A 21890-nucleotide genomic window follows, 5' to 3' on the forward strand; every position below is an offset into this window, starting at 1 on the left:
AACCCTTCTGGACAGAAGACCACACCCTGAGGCCCCCCTCTCCAGGTATTTATATCCTCATTCTGATGGTAGATGGGTGACAGGAGATCACACAGATTTCAGCGGCAACGAGGGGGCGGTACAGGTGTGGTAAAGAAAAGCAACAAATTCAATCTGATAAACTTTTACCATCAACTCTTCAGAATTTTTAAATGAAACAATCAAAAATTATTAAATTACTACTTTCCTACAGGCCCTGAACGCTGCACCGTGTAGGGTGACGTTTACACGCGGTTACTAGGCAACGTTAGCGTTAGCGCTAACAGAGCAGCTAACCCGGTTAGCTCCAGGTTAACCCGGTTTAAAAGTTCAAACCTCATTCGGTTCGGCCCGGATGGCCTTTGTCGTGACAGACTCGACCCGGGCCCCGGTGGCCTTCGGGCTTCGGGCCGTCCCGAAGCTGTTCGAGGAGCTGCAGCCGCCGGACCCGGACAGGAGGCTGCGGGCTCTGGGTTCACTCTGCGACCTGATGCACGACCCGGAGCGGCTCTACCAGACGGTCCATGGAGGTGAACCAGAACCACAGCTTTAGCCCCATTAAAGTACTAATTAAAGTACTGCACTAATACTACACCGTGACGTTAGATGGTACCAGGGTGTAGTATCGGTCCAACACCGGAAACAGTCACAGAAACGTGAATAGAAAATCAGCAAATTGATAATTGAACATATTTTATAAACTATGTTTTTTTAATAAAAGCTGTAAAGTCAAACTGACACTGCAGTAAAAAGTGCAGTATTTCCTCCTGGTGGAAAGTAACATGAAGTACTGTTTCTCAATGGGGAAGAACCAGAGGGAACATATTTACACTGGTTACCAGTCCAGTTCAGGAGGGAGTCCAAGCTTTTCACTGGACTATTTCAAGCCTTGCATGGTCCAGTCCAGATCTCAGACCTCATTTGTCCATACTCACCCTGAAGGTCCCTCAGATCATCCTCAGATCATTTATTGAAACCTAAAGGTGATGGAGCCTTTTCTGTAGTCGGCCCTACAGTCAGTGATGTAGAGTGACTCAGTACATAAAGTACACATGTAGAAAGTACTGTTTCGAAGTACTTGCACATCATTTGTCTTACACATTGTTGTTCTGCCCAGGTTTTCTGGAGCAGTTGCAGGTGTTGTTGAAGGATGATGATCCGTCAGTCAGAACAAAAACCTGCGAGCTGCTCCACCTGCTCACGGGCCACAGCATTGGCAGGTAAATACACAGACACAGCAGCTGGACTGTTGAGTTCACGGACTCTGTGTTCATCACAGATACGTCTGACCAGCAGGTGGCAGTCTTAGTCCAGCTGCTGTAAATACCTCTAGTCCCCATCATTTATTTAGGTTTGGATTTAGATGTAAAATGATAACTAGCTGTATTATCCCACTGTATTCTGTGTGGTATTTAAAGGTCAGCATCAAGAAACTGAAACTGGAAACAGAGACATGTTGTCTGAAAGTCTGTGTCTCGTCTCTGTGTCGTCCTGCAGACAGGCCCTGCTCTCCTCCTGCCTCCTGCCTCCCCTCTCTCTGCTGCTGGGCGACTCCTCGCCCTCCTGCAGGAGAAACGTCCACCTGGTCCTGAACCGCCTCGCTCTGCTGCCTGCAGGTCTGCTCCACGTGCTCTCGTTAAGTTCACAGGTTTGATTTGAGAGTCGGGGAGACAACATTTAGCCCCAACACAGCCATACGTCCTTCTCCTGCTGGGAGAGAGTCAGAGTTAAACTAGGAAAATGAAACATTCACTGTGACAAACACATTTCCTCTGTTGGCTTAAATGACTCCCATAGCTGAAGCTAAAATATTCAGATTATAGTGGTGGTCCAGCTGAGTCTAATCTCTGGTCCTGCAGGTGCACAGGCTCTCCTCAGTCTGGTTCCTAAACTGATGCAGAAGCTCAGAGAAGAAGAAGAAGAGGAGGAGGTGCAGGTGCTGCTCCTCTCCACCCTCAGCCGCTGCTCCCAGCTGGACGCTCAGCCGGCTCTGACCTCTGACGGTGTCTCGCTGCTGGGCCACAAACTCTCCCACCGCTCCCTGAAGGTCCGCAGAGAGGCGTCTGCAGTCTTGATGGCCCTCAGGTTGAACACCAGGCTCAGTTACATAAACTCACACTTCAGGTCCACTTCACCCTCAGCTCTCACATATAAACTCAAACTTCATCTCCATTTAGTAGGTTATTTCATTTGAAGCACTGAAAGAAGTAACGTTTCAGCGTTTCAGTGTTTGTTTGTTGTTCTGTCTGCTGGTCTCAGTGTTCCAGAGGACGGGAAGCAGCAGGTGTGTGAGGGGGCGGTACTTCCTGTCCTGGTCGGCCTGTTGCAGGACGAGGACCTCGAGGTTCAGGCCAACGCTGCAGGAGTCATCATGTACACTGTGATGATCACTGCAGGTACAAACACACACACACACCTTGGTCTGTTTCAGACTCACTGCAGCATCTTGAAGCACTAGGCTGAAGTTGCCGTTGTCCGAGCTGTCAGTGAAGTGGACCCCAACAGATCTGTATATTATCTTAATGTTCATCAACATGGAAACTGTTTGATTACTTTACACTTGTCTATTTGTCAGTTTAGAGTTAAATACTACAACACCCATGAGCCTCAGCTACTGTTGCTATAGAGAAGAACCCAAGGAACAAAACTCGTCACCATGGTTACTGAATTCACTGCAGGCAGATGCAGAATCAGGAAGTAATGTCATTTTAAACTGCTCTATGTTTTATCAGTGTGATCTAGGTTCAGTGAAATGCACCTTGGGAAGTGTAGTCTTCAGAGATTATATAAACTAGTGTCTTGATTCTTTGTGACTGGGTCCAAAGAGCTGTCAGTCAGGCCTGGACCCGTCATCTGTTTGAACCTGGTCTCTACAGAATAACTGAACCTGAACTCTGAGTGGTTCCTCCTGCTGCAGGGAAGCAGCAGTGTCTGGACCTGGGCATCATCTCAGTCCTCCTGGACCTGGTGAAGAGGAACGAGGAGGAGGAGAAGGAGAAGAAGGCCCTCATCATGTACTCCCTGCGGGCTCTGACCGCCCTGGCTGAAGCTCCCGACGGCCGCCGCCTCCTGCTGGAGCAGCTCCCCCTGCTGGTGAAGAGGAGTGAGGCTGGAGAGAGGGACCCGGACATCCGGCGGGCTGCACAGACAGCTGTCAGGGTCATCACCTGGACCCCCTGATGACCTCTGACCCCCAGGACACACCTACTGGGTTGGTCTCAGCTGATAAGACAAAAAAAAAAACAATTCTTCATATTTATTATTGTCATCAGCTCCATATAACGTGACACACACTGAAATCACTGCACCAGAGTCTACAGCTGAAACTATAATCAATAAATACAAACTGTATATATTCAAATCTGTAACTGGTTAAATGTTGAATTGATTTTTATGCTGAAACGACAAAGTGAACCGGCTCCAGCTCCAGCTCGGGGCCGTAAACCACAGCGTGTGGGTCCCGGATAGACGTGACCTGCTGCAGTGAATGAAGCTGCTCTTCGGTCAAATCAAGGCCACAAACATCCACATGCATGAGTGAAGCTCCTGAATCTGCAGAGCTGAAGCTGAAAACACGACGACAGCAGGGAGCAGAGGTCAGGACTGTTTCTTTCTCTGTGACGTTGTTGAATCTGAAGCTGATGTTTGGTCTAATGGAACAGTCAGACACCAGTTTGTATTGTTTTTACTGGATCAGCAGTTACTGTAATATTCAAAAGCCTTCATACTAGTACTTTCATAGCTGGTACTTGAAGGATATTTTGTTTAAATACAGGACTTGTGGTGTTTTTATACACTGTTGGCAATTTAAATACAATTTTGAATAAACAAAATATAATATAATAATATTTATACACGCAACCTGCATCATCAGTGATCTATGAAGTACTCACATCCTTTACTGCAGTAACAGTAGAAATACCCGCTAAATAATAAATCAATAAATAACAATTTATAAATTAACTACCTTATATACTTCTAATTTGAAGTACTTAATATACCGCTGGGTAGCTGACGTTAACTACCTTATATACTTCTAATTTGAAGTACTTTATATACCGCTGGGTAGGTGACGTTAACTACCTTATATACTTCTGATTTGAAGTACTTTATGTACCGCTGGGTAGCTGACGTTAACTACCTTATATACTTCTAATTTGAAGTACTTTATATACCGCTGGGTAGCTGACGTTAACTACCTTATATACTTCTAATTTGAAGTACTTTATATACCACTGGGTAGCTGACGTTAACTACCTTATATACTTCTAATTTGAAGTATTTTATGTACTGCTGGGTAGCTGACGTTAACTACCTTATATACTTCTAATTTGAAGTACTTTATATACCGCTGGGTAGCTGACGTTAACTACATTATATACTTCTAATTTGAAGTATTTTATGTACTGCTGGGTAGCTGACGTTAACTACCTTATATACTTCTAATTTGAAGTACTTTATATACCGCTGGGTAGCTGACGTTAACTACCTTATATACTTCTGATTTGAAGTACTTTATATACCGCTGGGTAGCTGACGTTAACTACCTCGTATACTTCTAATTTGAAGTACTTTCCATACCGTTGGGTAGCTGACGTTAACTACCTCATATACTTCTGATTTGAAGTACTTTATATACCGCTGGGTAGCTGACGTTAACTACCTTATATACTTCTGATTTGAAGTACTTTATATACCGCTGGGTAGCTGACGTTAACTACCTTATATACTTCTGATTTGAAGTACTTTATATACCGTTGGGTAGCTGACATTAACTACCTCATATACTTCTGATTTGAAGTACTTTATATACCGTTGGGTAGCTGACATTAACTACCTCATATACTTCTGATTTGAAGTACTTTATGTACCGCTGGGTAGCTGACGTTAACTACCTCATATACTTCTGATTTGAAGTACTTTATGTACCGCTGGGTAGCTGACGTTAACTACCTCATATACTTCTGATTTGAAGTACTTTATATACCGCTGGGTAGCTGACGTTAACTACCTTATATACTTCTGATTTGAAGTACTTTATGTACCGCTGGGTAGCTGACATTAACTACCTTATATACTTCTGATTTGAAGTACTTTATGTACCGCTGGGTAGCTGACATTAACTACCTTATATACTTCTGATTTGAAGTACTTTATGTACCGCTGGGTAGCTGACGTTAACTACCTTATATACTTCTGATTTGAAGTACTTTATGTACCGCTGGGTAGCTGACGTTAACTACCTTATATATTTCTAATTTGAAGTACTTTATGTACCGCTGGGTAGCTGACGTTAACTACCTTATATATTTCTGATTTGAAGTACTTTATGTACCGCTGGGTAGCTGACGTTAACTACCTTATATATTTCTGATTTGAAGTACTTTATATACCGCTGGGTAGCTGACATTAACTACCTTATATACTTCTGATTTGAAGTACTTTATATACCGTTGGGTAGCTGACATTAACTACCTCATATACTTCTAATTTGAAGTACTTTATGTACCGCTGGGTAGCTGACGTTAACTACCTCATATACTTCTAATTCGAAGTACTTTATGTACCGCTGGGTAGCTGACGTTAACTACCTTATATACTTCTAATTCGAAGTACTTTATATACCGCTGGGTAGCTGACGTTAACTACCTTATATACTTCTAATTCGAAGTACTTTATATACCGCTGGGTAGCTGACGTTAACTACCTTATATACTTCTAATTTGAAGTACTTTATATATTGCTGGGTAGCTGACGTTAACTACCTTATATACTTCTAATTTGAAGTACTTTATATACCGCTGGGTAGCTGACGTTAACTACCTTATATACTTCTAATTTGAAGTACTTTATATATTGCTGGGTAGCTGACGTTAACTACCTTATATACTTCTAATTTGAAGTACTTTATATATTGCTGGGTAGCTGACGTTAACTACCTTATATACTTCTAATTTGAAGTACTTTATATATTGCTGGGTAGCTGACGTTAACTACCTTATATACTTCTAATTTGAAGTACTTTATATATTGCTGGGTAGCTGACGTTAACTACCTTATATACTTCTAATTTGAAGTACTTTATATACCGCTGGGTAGCTGACGTTAACTACCTTATATACTTCTAATTTGAAGTACTTTATATACTGCTGGGTAGCTGACGTTAACTACCTTATATACTTCTAATTTGAAGTACTTTATATATTGCTGGGTATCTTGGGAATTTCCCCCCAGGGATCAATAAAGTTTGATGATCAGTCTGTATTTTGTTGGATCCATCTGATCCTGAAAAGGAACTAAAGTTATCAGATAAATGTAGAGCAGGAAAAAGTCCAAGGTTTGACTCTGACATGTAGTGAAGTCCAAGGATGAAGTAGCACAACATGGAAACACTCAGATATAACGTACTAATACTTCATGGCTGTATATTAAGTACTGGAGTAAATGTACTTCAGTTACTTACACCCCCCACTGCTCCAAATGGACTGATCCAGACAGAGGTAGAGAGACATGGAAACATAATGTGGTAACAGCAGAGAGAGAGAGAGAGAGAGACGCTGCCGTCACGCACACACGCGCGCACACGCACGCTGCCTCGGACTATATCAGGGAGCGCGCAGAGCGAAGCAGCTGACGGAGCTGCTGGATGTTTGTGACAAACACCTTGAGCCGCGAACAGGTAAGATCCTGCGGGACCCGAACACCTCACCTGTCACACACCTGCCACAGCAGCAACGTCCGCACGTGGACTTTCACAGACATTTACCTGCCGCAGCTTCACGTCCTCACCAGGTTCCGGCGGACCGGAGGGTTTGTAGAAATATTAGAGGAATATTCTAGAAATGTTTCCGGACCGTGATGATTCCAGCCAAGCAGTAAAGTGAAGTTTGTCTCCAACATCCGGCGGAAATAATCGCAAGTTTTTGCCTTAAAATTATGTTTTTAGCGGGACTTCGGCTCGGACTCTCCCCGCCTGTGGTCGACCTTGTCCGCGGGAGCAGGCGCTCTGTTACGCCGGGCTGCGGAGCTCTGCAGCGGGGCAGAGCAGCTCCGGCTCCCCCTCCTTATAGGCCCCCCAGCTCATAGACCTGAATCCATCAGTGTGTCCGCTTCAGGTGCAGTGGGAAATTATGTAAGAGGCTGCGGAGGAGGCAGGATGGAGGAGGAGAGAGGCAGGCAGGATGGAGGAGGGAGGAGGAGGATGGAGGAGGGAGGCAGGATGGAGGATGGATTAAGGAGGAGAGGATGGTTTTATGTAACACCCCCTCAAACCTCCCCCACCTCATCCAGCTCCACAACATCTGCCAACCAGCCTCCACTCTGAAACCTGCCTCTGATCTTCCTGTGATCCATCCACTCATCTATCCATATATTTATCTGTCTATTGATCAATCTATCTATTGATCAATCTATCTATTGATCAATCTGTCTATTGATCCTATTGTGGTCTGATAGGAGCCTGCTGTATTTGCTGTCAGTTAATTTACCTGATTCCTGCTGAATGTTGCCAGTTGTGGGGAGTTCTGATGTGGAGCTGCTGTTTGGGACCTGGACCTTTATGTCCACGGTGCAGTGGGTCTGGTCTGCAGCTTTGGGACCATCTGAGTTGAAGCTGAGATCAATGATTGTCAGAAATGTGTGTTTGAGGTCTGTGTGTGTCACCACAGGGCTGAGTTTTCCGTTAGCACCAGGTCCTGAGAGATCAGCTGTGACTCACAGGGTCCAGTCCAGTTGGAGCCAGAAACCTCCTGCTGAGTGTGATGACTGCTCAGGTTGTTTGAAAGGTCGTGGCCCGTCCCAGCACAGTGAGGATGCTGGTTAATGTGTCAGACGTGGACCTGGAGGCTGGTTCTGACATCTGATTTCTCAGGCTGTGGTTGAGTCTGATCGATGGCGTCGGCGTGAGACGTGCTCCTCTGTTCCTGGACACGACTCATCCTCACTCCTGTTATCCAACAGAAACCAAGACTCGGCCGCAGCAGGAACAGACACAGGACTAGAGCTCTGTCTCTGCTGTGCTCCAGTCCCACTAGAAGTCTGGACCTGTTCCTGGCTATAGCTTCTCTCTGTTGGATTCGCTTGCTAGACCCTGGTCCTGATTTTTAGCTGGCTCTGTTAGATCCTGGTTTTTAGCAGGCTCCGTTAGGTCCTGGTCCTGGTTTTTAGCTGGCTCTGTTAAACCTTAATCTTGTCCCAGTGAGGGACTGGATCCACAGGACCATGTGGTTTATTGCAGCAGCAGGAAGTTGTTTAGAGGACAGAAAAACCACATGGTCCTGACCCCCTTATAGGTTTAGCAGCAACGATTAGTCTGAAAATGATTTTGATTATTAAATCGTTTCTTCAGTCATTTTAAAGCTGAACTGTAAAATATCTGGCAGGAGCTTGATGATGTTTGGATTTTTGCTGTTGGTCAGATCGAACACGATATTGAAAATGTGTCTTTGGAGACTTTTCTCAGGTTCCTGTTGTTTTAGAGGGAAAATGATGAACTGACCTGGAGCTGCACTGAGCTCTAGTGTCCCTGTAAAGGCAGAAGTCTCCTTTAATAACTGGTGCGTACTGAATCCAGGCTGCAGCTGCACTGGGGGAGGCCTCAGCGCTTATCTCTGAGTACAGCAGGGGGTCTGGGGGCCGAGGGGGGGTTGTTGATGCTGCAGGAATGAGGCCACGGGCACAGCCGGTGGTGGAGCTGCTGGTGGAGGGAGCAGGTCTGTGCTGCTGTCCAGCCCCCTCAGCTCTGCCACTGCAGGAATTTTAAGTGGAGCAGCTCATGTGTTTGTTGATATGACAGAACAACACGTTCCCCCTGATATTAGACCAGGCCCACGCCTTTAAACACTCTGCTTAAACACAAGTCTGAGGTATTAGTACTTCGTACCTGAGTATTTCCATGTAGTGCTACTTCATCCTTGGACTTCACTACATGTCAGAGTCAAACCTTGGACTTTTTCCTGCTCTACATTTATGGATCCAACAAAATACAGTCTGATCATCAAACTTTATTGATCCCTGGGGGGAAAATCCCAAGATACCCAGGAATGTGATGACAAATACCTGCCCCCTCCAGGTGAGCACCTGTCAATCTGAACTCCTCCACACACTCGATAACGATGTCGTCCCCGTCAGCCAATGACAGCAGCCGTTACCATAACGATGTCAGGCAGGGCGTGGTCACGTCTGTGTGAGGTGTGATAAGAGCGCACACACACACACACACACACACACACACACACACACACTCACACTCACACTCAAGCGTCAGACTGAAACCAGTGACGGGGGGTCATGCTGGAACTCAGCCCTGATCTGTTGACTGCCGGGGTGGAGGAAGTTCCCAGACCCACGAAAAACCACTAAAAATACTGCATTTCAGTGATACTGCAGTGAAAGTACAGTGTGTGTATTAGTACCTTGTTGTCGTCTGGTGTTTGACACTAATGAAAGTTGAGCTCAGATTAAAACCTGCTGCCAAAGTTGACCCCAGGATCAAACCACCATGATGTGCAGACACACCTGTACACCTGAGTGTAGCCCCGCCTCTCTACGTCTGCCTGAAGCCCACAGTGTGTCAGCCTTTAGTCATACTACTTAAATAATTTGATGATGTGTTTATGAGTGCTGCTGTTCCACTGGGCCGCCTCATAAACCATGGGGACAGGAAGTAGTGACCAGCCCGCAGGTCTCTTCCTGTTCCTGTGCTCAGGTCCTGGTTCTTCCTCAGCTCTGGAGTGAAACGCTGCAGGTGCAGCTCAGCAGGACTCTGACCCATTTACAGCGTCGCGTTTTCCATGTTGCTGCGTCACGACTCAGCCGAGGCAGCGAAGAGACAGGCGGCGTGAAGCAGCTAATCACACCTGCACACGGAGCCTGTTACAGTCACGCTGGATCCACCAGCCCAGTTCCAGGATCTCAGACTGAACAGCTGCTGCCTTTTCAATTTTACAAAGCTACTGTCACTGTCAGGCAGCCATGAATTCAGAAGAGTCAGTTTATAGAGGACTAATGTGGGTTGGTTGGTTTTTTAGCATTTTGGTTCTGATCAGAAAGATTCAGTCATTTTCTCACCAACATTAGTCTTTTCCTGACTTCAGCCCAGTTGAGTTGATAAATGGATAAACAGTAAAAGTCTTATCTGGCAGAGGGTCCATGAATGCACCACCACTGGTCTACCAGTACTCATGCAGTTTGTTGAGGTGCAGACACGTGTGTGTGCCGCAGTGATGAATGTGGGTCTGCACGTTCTCAGGACCCGTCTGTGTTCTGTGTTTGTGAGAACGCAGTGACCGCTACTAACGGCCTCCACGGTGACGTTAACGACATCATTTACGTCTCTTCCTCCAGACACAAAGAGGGAGAGGGCGGGAGGCGAACGCCCACCACAAAAATCACTTCGCTTTATATCTGCAGGCGTTAAACCCGCATCAGGTTTGAACCAAACTTCTCCTGTCGTTGTCGAACTCAGACCATGGTAGTTCCATGTGTGAATGTGGTGAATCCAGAACCTGGTTCAGCTTATGGGTCTGAGCCGTAGACCTCCATAGTTGTCCAAAACCTCTTAGAAACTACTAGAAAGCTGGTACCTTTAGAACTGCAATAACATTTGGAGTACAGGTCTTTTACACTGTGGTATTTCTACTGTTACTGCAGTAAATTATAGATGAGAGTACTGTACTTCTGTGATGGACAGTTATTGGACCCTGGACAAACCCACTTGTACACTCTTGGTGTGTGTGGGGGGGGTCTGATGGTGGGAGGTCTATTTTAGTGCAGCATCTCCCTTTTGTCTCTCCCACATTTCTGCTAGCTGATTGGACGTCTGCCTGTGGTAACCTAGCAACCTTCAGATATCTCCCAGCATTCCTCTGGGTCCTTACCTGTCCCGACAGAGCCGCTGAACTTTGTTAACCCCAACAAACATCCGCCATAAAACTGCAGCAGGACGTTAAAAGGGTTGAGACAAATAAATGATGCTGGATCTTTGAAACAGACAGACGATAAATTATTCAGACGTCAGTGCTGACAAATCTTAACCACAGACTCCTCAGATCAGACAATACCTGTTTCATCTGTCACATGATGAAACTGCATCAGGAAACATCAGGAAAACTCCAAATGCTTCAGTCAAACAGCAGCTTTTCTCTCCGTCTCATGTTGTTTTTCAGTTTTGGGCAGATTTTATTTTCAGATCAAACTGCTGCCAAAGCCATCACTTAGCAACAGCCTGGAAATAAACCCAGAGTCTGGAAATAGACGCAGGGCTTCAGTGTGGGATGTTCAACAAAGACGACTCCATCTGTGTTCAGAAGTCCATTCAAATATCTGCTGATTCCGACACAGAGTCCCATGACATGAAGGGGGACTGTGTGGCACCGACAGGTCTAGTTCTGGCCTGTGAGGACTCAGCTACACCTCCATCGTCCCCCCAACGTGGTCCGAGCCTCCTGATCCGCTCTGCCTGTTCTCACTGACTGAGGCAACAAGCTGACACCTGATTCCTTCCCCTTATTGATCAGATTATTGATCACCATGTCGCCATAAGATTGTAACTTATCTCCCCACAGGGACAAATCTCTTCCTCCTCTGAAACCCAGCACCTTAACGAAAGGTTTTCCCCTTGAACATCTTTATGGTTGGAAAATCATCTCAGTCTGTCGTATCACCCGTCGTTGTAGAAATACCTCAGTGTAGAAATCCTTTGCTGCGTTTGACAGGCTTGATGATCACATCAGTATTTAGTTTGAGGCTGCTGGTGATCAGATAAATGTAGAGCGGGACAAAGTAGAAGGTTTGGCTCAGCAGCCAGTCGACCTCATGCTGACATGAATAATTGAGAGTCAGTGACACCGGGATCAATACTGAGGGGCAGAAAATGTGATTTCATCATAAAGCTTCATTTCACCGCGCTGTCATTGAATTCATCTTCATTATAGGAAGTGTGCAGCTGGAAAACAGACGTGTGTCCACAGGAAGTCACAAACTCACTGCTGGAAAGTTAATCATTAATCAGATTTCATTAAACATCTGCAGCCACAGCGTCAACAGGACGTGACAGCAAACTGACCAGCAGCAAGAATTTCCTCTTTCCTCTTTATTAGCTTGTATCTGCAATGATGTGGACTCACTTTTAGAATATTATTTACAGAGTGAACCTTCTGCTCTTGGGTTCTGGGTTTTTCATTGTGACCCTCATTGTTTCTGGTGAGAACAGGTGAAAAGTGAGTCTCAGCCTCGTCTCTTGCTGTGACCAGTTTCTCGTATGTTTCATGTATGTTCCAGGTGCCGATCGGGCTGAAGGGCCTGAAGACGAACACACACAGACATGATCCCCTATTCTCCCTGAGGTAACTGTTTGTGCGCTGACCGCACGTTACCCGCACTAACACTGGGGCTTGGACAAAGAGCTGGACTCTGGAATCGTCCCTTTGTGTCCGTCGGTCACAGCAGACAATGCAGAACTGGCAACCCAGCAGCTGCGGCTGAGAGTTCACTGACTCAGTTACATGCATGAAGTACTGGGAGCAAAAAGATGAAGTAAAACTTTATTGTTCTCAGTCTCAGGTACGGAGACAGGTCTGGACATGTTTAGCTAACACGCTATGGAACAGATTTATTTTCAGATTTAATTAGAGATAAACAGACTGATCAGCTGGGTACAGATCATTTATCTCCAGGCGCAGACACATTTCTGTCTTCTCTGGCTCATGGTCCACCAGCTCACACACAGACGTCACACACAGACGTCCTGCTTCAGGAAGTAAAGTGAGGGAAACATGGTGAAAGAGACGTGCACAGTCTGTGGGGATGTTTGATCACAGCATCATCTAGGGGGCAGGAGAGGAACTGCAGCTGCAGCACAGGCCACACACACACACACACACACACACACTTATGTTTTGTTTGTGTCTCTGCAGGAACGGACCAATCAGCAGCCAGGATGATGCCCAAGGTAAATAACTGTGTTTACTTCACTGACCCCAGAACAAACCAGTGTTGTCATGTTCCTGCTGATTGTCTGAGGGAACAAAACTAAATGTGTCTGTTTTCTGTTCTTGCCCCCTAAATGTTAAATGTGAGGCATGAACCATGAAGCTTTGGTCAGACCTGATGTCTCGTTTTAAAGGCACAGATACAGTTTCTCCTTTGCAGCTGTGAAACACTGACGTCACCTTTGAGTTACAGCCAGAAAATCAAAACCAGCAGCTAAAAGTCTTTTTACCAACAAAGTGTAAAACTTTTCCTGAGCAGAAACGTTTGTCATCGACTCCTTCGCGAGCCCTTGTCCATGTGGCTGAATATTGTGGTTGACCTCTGACCTCTGTATGCGTCAGCAGCAGCTGGCTCAGACGTCTCCAGGAAGTGTGCTGTCGCTCAGAGGGTCCAGCATCTCAGGATCCCCTGCTGCCGCCATCGTGGTGAGACACACACACAGACCACGTTACGTTATCCTTCAGATTAATCTTCTTCTCTAATCTCTGCGTTCGTCTTCCCTCCCCCCTGCAGGCCCGAGTGGAGGATGGGGTGATCGGATATAAGGACCTGGCAGCGTTGCCCAGAGACAAAGCCATCCTGGATATAGAGAGACCAGACCTGATGATCTACGAGCCGCACTACAGCTACAGTCCCCTGGAGGTGAATGTTCAGATTAGTCCTTGCTAACAAATCACCTGATCTCCTGCTGAACAGCTGTGTCAAACCACAGTCTCATTCCAGATGTTTCCAAACTGAGCTCAGTGACTCTGTGGAGGCGACTGAGGCAGGTGCTGTGGAAACATCTGGGTCTGTGGTTTTACCTGATATCACATTGTCAGGGAGTGTTTATACGCCACGTCATGCAGCTGTGCACATGTGGGGGAAGACAACGTGAGTTGGCATCTTCCAGCTTCTGATTGGCTGAACACACCTGACCCAGGTGCCTGGTTGGGCCAAAGTGTCCAGTCCAAAGCTAGCGTTAGCTGACTGAGGAGTAAATGTGTCAGTCCAGTAGACGCTCTGGTTCCTGCTGATGTGACCCAAAGCTCCAGTTTTTCCCATGATGCTTTAATATGTTTGACTGTTCCCTCTGTCTTCATCTGCTCCCTCCAGAGGTCTTTGTCTCCTCGCTCCATCTCGCCTCCTCCCTCCCCTGAGGTAAGACTCTTCTTCTCTTTACATATTTGAAACTTATGACTTCCTGTTTTTCCATCAGGAAACAACCTCCAGGTCCACACAGCCATTTCTGCTTTAAACAAACCTTTCTAATTGAAACAGGTGTACTCCTGGTGCATTGTGGTTACTGTAGTCCTATGTGTGCTGACTTAGTGTGATGACACAGCTCAGTCATTATTGTGTCATGGATCATAAACCTGCTTTAATTTCTCTGCTTCATCCTGTAAAGCACCAGGAGCCATTCTTTGTTTCCTCTCCTCTCTTGGTTCTTCTCCTCCTTGGTTCCTCTCCTCTCTTGGTTCTTCTCCTCCTTGGTTCCTCTCCTCTCTTGGTTCTTCTCCTCCTTGGTTCCTTTCCTTCTCAGTTACTGTCTGTATGTATGAGGTGCAGCTGTTCATATTCACATGCTCTGGATCTTGCTTATGTGGTTCTGGTTCGTTCTGTCAATGAAAAGAGAAATGAAAAGTAAAAACCTAAAGGTCTTTGAAGCTAAAGCTGCTGTGAGGTGTGAAACCAGGTAAAACCAGGACCAGGTGCCCTGGTCTCTGAAGGTCTCAGGTTAAACTCCCCTGTGTCTCTAGAACCTGTCAAAAGACTGGCTGGAGATTCGATCTCCTGGAGGATCCTCTCCTGGTTCTACGGTCCAGTCCAGCAGGACCCCCAGCGCACCCCCTCTGCCAGCGCCACACACACCCAGCACACACTGCCCTGGCACCAAGAGCACGGTGCAGCACTTCCACAGGCCAGGTAAGGACTTAGCATTTCCAGAACCTCTGCTGTGTGTGGGTGTATTAATCTCCTGTTGATAGGCCCAGAACTGTAGGTCCCTGTTCCAGGACCCTGTTCGTGGACTCTTTCAGACCATTGAACCTTCAGCAGTCCCTCACTCCAAACTTTTCTCCTGCTGTTCGACTGCTGCTAAAATCTGCTACTGCTCTTTTCTTCTTTACAGAAAATGGTACCAACATCTACAAGAAGCCTCCCATCTACAGAAAAGGTACAGGATTTTAATATTTCCATCCCTCTGACCTGCCCAGACACACACACACACACACACACACACACACACACACACACACACACCACCAGGGTGTGTTTAACAGATTTAATAAAACTTACATTAACATCCAGAACAGACTTGTATAAACCCACTGCATAAAAATGAGGAAACAGCAGCTGCAGAACTTCACTCAGAATCTTCATGTTTTTAAGTTTCCTTCAGTGTCACACTGATCCAGTGTCAGTTGTCTGTGCACCCATGGGTTCACTGCACAGAGCAGCTGATCACTGTCAGTTCTGCTGCTGGTGATATGCACTGAAGGCTGTTGGTCTGTGCCGTAGACCTCCATTGTTGTCCAAAAACTATTAAAAACCCAGCAGGGAGCCACACCGCTGACCTGGCTCACATGGTTCTTCCTCACCAACAATGGGAGGCCCGTCTGTTTCCAAAAACCAGCTCCAGACGCTGAGAACGACCGACACTGTTTACAGCTTCTGACTCAGTCTGTGTGTGCGTGTGTGTGTGTGTGTGTGTGTGTGTGTGTGTGTGTGTGTATCCAGATGTGGCATCCTCCGCCATCCCTCAGGGGAAACACATCGAGGATCTGATCATTGAGTCCTCCAAGTTTCCTGCAGCTCAGCCTCCAGATCCAAACCAGCCCTCTAAGATAGAGACCGAGTACTGGCCCTGCCCCCCCTCCCTGGCTGTGATTGGTACAGTCTGAACACACACACACACACACCTCGTGCAGCATTTAGGCTTCGGTCCTGTTTAATCAGACTAAACTTCTTTCCTCGGTTCCTCTCGTCTCTGCAGAGAAGGAGTGGAGGAGGAAGGAGCAGAGGGATGAAGATGAGGAGGAGGACGGGGAGCTGGTGGATGAACTGTGGGGGCTCCGATCGCTGCAGACACAAGAACTCAACAAGGTGCCGACAGATTCACTTTCCCTGCACGATGCCTGACTCATAAACTCATAAAGCCTGAAGAACTGCAGCTGAAACAGAGAATTAACTGGTTCCTCATAGAACCTTTTACTCAGTTCCTGCATTTAACTGATTGAAAGCAGAACAGTATTGATATCATAGCACGTCAGCAATAGAAGCTGTGCTGAGCGTTCTTCATGAGAACAACAAAACGTTCTCATTAAGTCGTATGATGTTGGTTTTGTCTGTTTCTCACTTCAGATTCAGTCGAATTTGGGAAAAATCATCCTGAAGGAGGAGCTGGTGAAGTCTGCAGCTCCTCTGAGGAGGAAGACCCGCTCTCTGCCGGACCACAGCCAAAACACCGGTACGTGCACAGACACGTGCACAGACACGTGCACAGACACGTGCACACAGTCAGTAACAGTCTGATTTCCCCAGAGCACAGCAAGCGTCTGTAGTGACACCAGAAAGAAGAGTGTGTGTCTGTTCACACTGTTCACACTTGATAATCACAGACCAAACAAAATTCACGCTCACACAGATTAATGAAGAGTTAGAGCAGCTTCATTTTGTGCAGTACCTGCAGTACCTGCAGTACCTGCAGTAGTACCACACTGGAAATACTACAGTTTGTACACACACACAGTAACGGCAGAATGAGTTAAACTGAGCTCCATATCAACAAACTACAGACATCAAAGTCCTCAATAAAAGCTGTTCCTGTTCCTCTGGTTCCACCCATAGTCCTGGACTCTACTTTTTACAAGAACCATAAGTCCAAATGAGCAGCAGAGAAACTGAACCAGGGTCCCGGAGTCTCAAACATGGGACACATGAAGCTTGGTTGTTTTTGTCAGGACAAAGGGAAAATGAGGCCTGTAGTAGAAGCTTTGGTTTGGAAAACACTTTGGAGCCACAGGTCTGATCCAGTTCTGGGTCAGAGGGACAAACAGAACCAGGAGCCTGAAACACACCTGCAGTACCAAGGTGTCCCACAGGGGGCGCTGGCTCTTAAACAGAGACTGTTTCTTTGCAGTTTAACTCCTTTCCTCCCCCCCAGGGTCCAGCACCTCCAGGTCTGTGTATTTCCCAGCCTCCTGTCAGTCGGGCCTGTCCAGGGTGAGTCCTGCTGGGCACACACACACACACACACACACACACACACACACACACACGCACACGCACAGTCTGAGTTTACAGTCGATCAACATGTTGGTGTGTGTTTGCAGCTGCAGTCGACCGAGTTCAGGTCATCGGAGAAAACGCCTGCAGGTAAATCTGTTTTTACTGATGCACAGTCTGACACAGTCCTACGCTGGTTTTTACTTCTACATTTAAGGTGGTTCTTCTTTCCTCTCTCTGTCTGTCTGCAGGTCTTCAGGTACAGTCGGAGTCTTTCAACAAACACCATGTGCAGATACTTTAGCAGGCCTGAAACATTTGTCCAGACCTCTAAATGATTAAGAAGAAATAGGAATAATGGAATAAATCCTCACGTTTGGAACAATGAGATGTTTAGAAATGTCTTTCTGAGGTGGAGCTGAGGACAAGTAGAACTTATGAAATGGAAATATTCACATGAAGTACAAATACTTTGAATTTGTATGTCAGTGCAGTACTTTAGTAAATGTCACCCCTGGTGTGTGTGTCAGAATGGAGACTCCAGGATGGACAGAGGAAACTCTCTCCCCAGCATGTTGGAACATAAGGTACATAAAGTACTGCATCCACAGTCTTACTGCAGTAAAAGTACCATCATCCAAATGTAATTTGAAGTACTTTATATACCTCTGAGTAGCTGACGTTAACTACCTTATGTACTTCTAATTTGAAGTACTTTATTCTCTTACTAACATATAATCACTACTGATTGATTCATTGATCATTGGTTATAGATTTTCCCCTATGAGATGCTGGTGGTGACTCACAGAGGACGGAGCAAACTGCCGCCTGACGTGGACAGGACCAGACTGGAGGTAAAACTTGTTTTGGTTTTTGATAAATCAGTGAGTGAAGCTGAAATGAGCCTTTTGAGAAACGACAGCAACTTTTCAACACAAAATCTTTTTATGCTCGTGCTGGATGAAATTATCTCTCTCTCTCTCTCTCTCTCTCTGTATCTCTCTCTCTCTCTATGTCTCTCGCCCCTCAGAGACACCTTTCTCCAGAGGAGTTCTTCAGTGTCTTCGGGATGTCCATCGAGGACTTCGACCGCCTCTCTCTCTGGAAGAGGAATGACCTGAAGAAGAGAGTCTGTCTCTTCTGATGGCGCCTGGACTGCACCTCCCACAATGCCCTGCTCTTCCTGGATCACTGGCAGGAATCTGAACAACCGTCATCATCAGCAGCACCTTCACCATCGTCACAGTCAGTGTGTAGACGCCTGAGGAAACACAGGGGGGTGGTAGAGTTCTGCTGCACACATGAGAAACCACAGAAATGAGCTTTAGCCTGTAGATGTCTGTTAATGTTGATTAATACAAGACCAGAGAGTCTGGACACACAGAGACCAGAGGAGACGGGACTGGAGGAAATCAAATGATCAGCGGCTGCACCTAAACCTGCTCTTCGGACGTGTAGCCCTGTTGCTGGGTTCTAGCGGAGGGATTCTGGGAAATGCAGTTAAGTCCCCGGTTGACGCCGTGGCCCCTCTGTTAGGTCACAGAAGGTTGAGCGGCAGCAGAAAGCAGCAGTACTCTGCTGTAGGCTCAGATGGACGTGCTGGCTTTAGAGACTGAGACAGTTTTTACGATGAAGCTGTGCTACAACCGTTTCCTGCTGTTTCTGGATTTCTAGTAATATTTTCTTAGTGAGCTCCCAGACACATTAAACATTCCTGCTGACTCCCAGTCAGGTTTCAGTACAGGTCCCGATCAGCTGATCCAGGGTAAAGACCTGTCAGTAATTTGTACAACGATTGTTCCTATTGGCTAAGCCACCTATGATGTCACAGTGACCGCACCTCTGTCCCAGCACCAAGAAGGAAAACAAGGAGACAGTTTGATCCTGCAGCTCCTGCTAACGTTAGCGCTAACACCTGTGCAGCAGCTGTGAATGGACAGCTAGCTCAGCTAATGCTACATGTCAGATTCATTGACATGGAAAAGTTTGGTTGCAGTTTTCTGCAGACGATGGTTTGAAAAGAAAAGGCCCATAATCTGCTCTCGTCCTGGATTCGTTTGAGGACAGAGATGTTTTTTAAATAAAGCGACTCTATTGGCTGAAAAACCTCATCTCTTTCCTCAGTCGATAAAAAACCTGAACCAGCTGCACATGAATTATATCATTGTTCTGTTTAGTGTCATTTTATTCCTTTAACAACAACAAAGTGACTCTGTCTCTGTGATACAGACACTGAAGAGCACAGGCTGTTAGAGCAGCAGCTGTCCACATACTTTTGGCCACATAATATATAATCTCATATCTGATGTTTGAGCCAAGGAAACAAAAAACAACCTGATCAGACTGTCTCCATGTTTCTTCTTCTCTGCCCAGCAAACACCACTGCCCTGTAGAGCCTGGAGCACACACACATTATCAGTGATTAGATCAGAGGCCGGTTTCACAGAGAAGCTTATAGATTTTATTTTGGTGTTTTGTTGAGGAGAAGATGAGCAGACGTCTTCGCTTCTCCCAGTAAAACTCCTAAAGGAGCAGAGCAGGTTCAATCGGACGTGTTTTTTAGTCTTAATTTACCCAGAATTCACAGCAAACTAGTCCATTAAAGCTATATCAACAGGTAGGTTAGACTGACTCTAAGTCCGAGTCGGTCTCTGTGGAACCGGTCTCGGGGCCGTCAGCAGCGTCGGCTGAGAGTTGCAGCTATTTTTTAAGCTTTCCAGGACTAATGGCCTGTTTGTTATTAAACCTCAAACCATTTCTCAGCTCATGAATGTTGAGAGGAAACACGTTCAGGAGGAAAAGAGGCAACGTGGACACAGTTTCCTGGACTTTTCTGAAGCCAGAGACGACAGAGGGATGATGGGAAACGACTGGAGACATTGAACACACACACTGGACAATATATCCCCAACCACAGCAGCACACACACGTATATATGAATATCATATAGAGTTAATACTCACCAGCATATATCGGATCTGAACCTGCACTGCAATAAAACTTTCACACCTTTACCTTTAATCATTCAGCACAACACCGGTGGACACTTAAACCTGAACTTTGACCTGAACTTTGACCTGAACTGATGATTTAAAGGTGCAATACGTAGAGTTTTATGTTCACACACAGTTTGGTTTAATGACTGTGTGGCTGTTTTTTTTTTTTAAATCTCCACAATCAATCAAGTGATGGAGAAAAGAAATAAATCGCTAAAGAAAAATGAAGTATTTTTAGATTTGTATGTTCAAACCAATGGAAACAGGTGAAATGAGGCTCTGCGCCTTTAAATCAGCAGCTCAGACGCGTGAGACGAGCATTGGTCACTTTATGTCGAGATGATTTCCTTCTTTCTTTCTGAGGAATGATCCTGATGCTGTTTAATGATACTGAGGATTTTTGCTTTGTTCTGATTGGTTGTGTTGTAGTTAGAGACAGGAAGTGGCTTGCTGTGACTAACGCCATGACGACACGAAGATTGTTCCATGTTTTGTTTCTTCTTTTCTACATTTTGACGTGTTTTATTCTGTTAATGAGTCGTTTTAACTCGCAGGGCGACTTCGTGGAGGCGTGCCGCTGTCGGGGTGTCTGATAGGCTAACGTAACTGCCGCACCATGATGTCATGATGATGATGATGATGATGTCATATTTTGATTTAACCTTTATTTAAAGACATTCATGTAACGACGCTGCCAGTTACAAGCTTCTGTTCTTAGATGGAAAATAATATTTACCCTGGATTTGAGCCTGTGAGGTCAAAGGTCAGACATAGACTACAGATGGAGTCAGACTGAGGTCAGACAGGGGTCAGAGGTCAGACTCAGCGTCGACCACACGCCTCTCCGGAGTCGCCCTGCTGCTGCTGTACATAGTGAACCACAGGATGAAGATGTGATTCCAGATGTTTCTGTTCGTGGCTGCAGGTGATGTAACAGATGAAGGATTGACCATGAGTTACAATAAAGAGCATTTCGATTTGCTGCGAGGAGACGGGTGAACTTTCTCACATGATAAATACTCCAGTGTCACGTTACTTTTACCTCAGTGTGTTTCAGCTCTTTGTGTTGCACTAAACCAGATGATTAAGTGTTGTGACCTAAATGATTGGATATATCTGATTATTGCTAAGCACAGAGGATGTTTTCACACAAAGGAAGAGCAGTGAGGTGGGACCTGGATCAGGCTCTGCAGGACTTCAAGGAACACAATATTATGACTGAAGCTCAGTGTCTGATTCATTACTTCAGGTGTGCAATAAGAGGAGAGGCTCTTTTTTAAATCTGATGTTCGTTCAGGTTTTGGTACATTAGCCCACTAAAAGCAGCTGATATTACTGTTGTTGTTGTTGTTGTTGTTGTTGTTGTTGTCTCCTGTATGCAGACAACTATCACTGGAGCTCTGCAGGAAATAGGAGCAACTTTACTAACAAACAACACGTACAAATCAGTTTTAATATCACCACCTTACAGATCAGTGTTTAGTCAAACTGACAAACATTCTCCGGTGTAGAAAATACAGGAAATATAAAGTGAATGTCATGATAATAGCAATAAACCATAAGTCAGTTATTACATTGTGCAGATAAGTATATAATGAACACAGAGTTATACCACACAATTACAAACCAGAGCCATGTGAGATTCAACAAAAACATAGAAAAAACTTTTTTAAAATGTAG

General features: G+C 45.7%; 2 protein-coding genes across 6 annotated transcripts; both read left to right on the plus strand.

Moving 5' to 3' along the window:
• Positions 1–292: 292 nt before the first annotated feature.
• On the plus strand, positions 293–3681 carry rsph14 (radial spoke head 14 homolog). The gene is made up of 6 exons (XM_026320957.2): positions 293–548; positions 1136–1238; positions 1516–1634; positions 1878–2103; positions 2278–2414; positions 2936–3681. Exons 1-6 carry the CDS (start codon positions 374–376, stop codon positions 3196–3198), a joined length of 1023 nt encoding a protein of 340 aa, XP_026176742.1. The 5' UTR covers positions 293–373; the 3' UTR covers positions 3199–3681.
• Positions 3682–6596: 2915 nt separating this feature from the next.
• Positions 6597–21194, plus strand: LOC113138479 (dematin). Of its 5 annotated transcripts, none has more exons than XM_026320952.1 (17): positions 6603–6697; positions 12298–12362; positions 12933–12967; positions 13350–13433; positions 13522–13650; positions 14104–14148; positions 14748–14913; positions 15119–15163; positions 15727–15879; positions 15983–16092; positions 16351–16456; positions 17153–17211; positions 17322–17364; positions 17466–17473; positions 17745–17801; positions 17988–18068; positions 18245–21194. In XM_026320952.1, exons 3-17 carry the CDS (start codon positions 12956–12958, stop codon positions 18356–18358), a joined length of 1212 nt encoding a protein of 403 aa, XP_026176737.1. In that variant the 5' UTR covers positions 6603–6697; positions 12298–12362; positions 12933–12955; the 3' UTR covers positions 18359–21194. The 5 variants fall into 5 exon arrangements, with proteins under 5 accessions (XP_026176740.1, XP_026176737.1, XP_026176739.1 ...); XM_026320954.1 differs by having other exon boundaries at positions 6604–6697; positions 13353–13433; XM_026320955.1 differs by lacking the exon at positions 12298–12362 and having other exon boundaries at positions 6597–6697; positions 13353–13433.
• Positions 21195–21890: the final 696 nt, after the last annotated feature.

This window comes from Mastacembelus armatus, chromosome 9, assembly GCF_900324485.2.
Source record: "Mastacembelus armatus chromosome 9, fMasArm1.2, whole genome shotgun sequence".
Taxonomy (NCBI): Eukaryota; Metazoa; Chordata; class Actinopteri; order Synbranchiformes; family Mastacembelidae; genus Mastacembelus; species Mastacembelus armatus.

What these genes read in the sequence shown, in the direction of transcription:
- rsph14 (XM_026320957.2), top strand. Translation starts at nt 374, where the DNA reads ATGGCCTTTGTCGTGACAGACTCGACCCGGGCCCCGGTGGCCTTCGGG. An exon ending in ACGGGCCACAGCATTGGCAG is followed by an intron (nt 1,239 to 1,515) that starts GTAAATACACAG and finishes GTCGTCCTGCAG; the next exon opens with ACAGGCCCTGCTCTCCTCCT. An exon ending in CACTGTGATGATCACTGCAG is followed by an intron (nt 2,415 to 2,935) that starts GTACAAACACAC and finishes CTCCTGCTGCAG; the next exon opens with GGAAGCAGCAGTGTCTGGAC.
- LOC113138479 (XM_026320952.1), top strand. An exon ending in ACAGCTACAGTCCCCTGGAG is followed by an intron (nt 13,651 to 14,103) that starts GTGAATGTTCAG and finishes TGCTCCCTCCAG; the next exon opens with AGGTCTTTGTCTCCTCGCTC. An exon ending in CCAGCATGTTGGAACATAAG is followed by an intron (nt 17,802 to 17,987) that starts GTACATAAAGTA and finishes CATTGGTTATAG; the next exon opens with ATTTTCCCCTATGAGATGCT.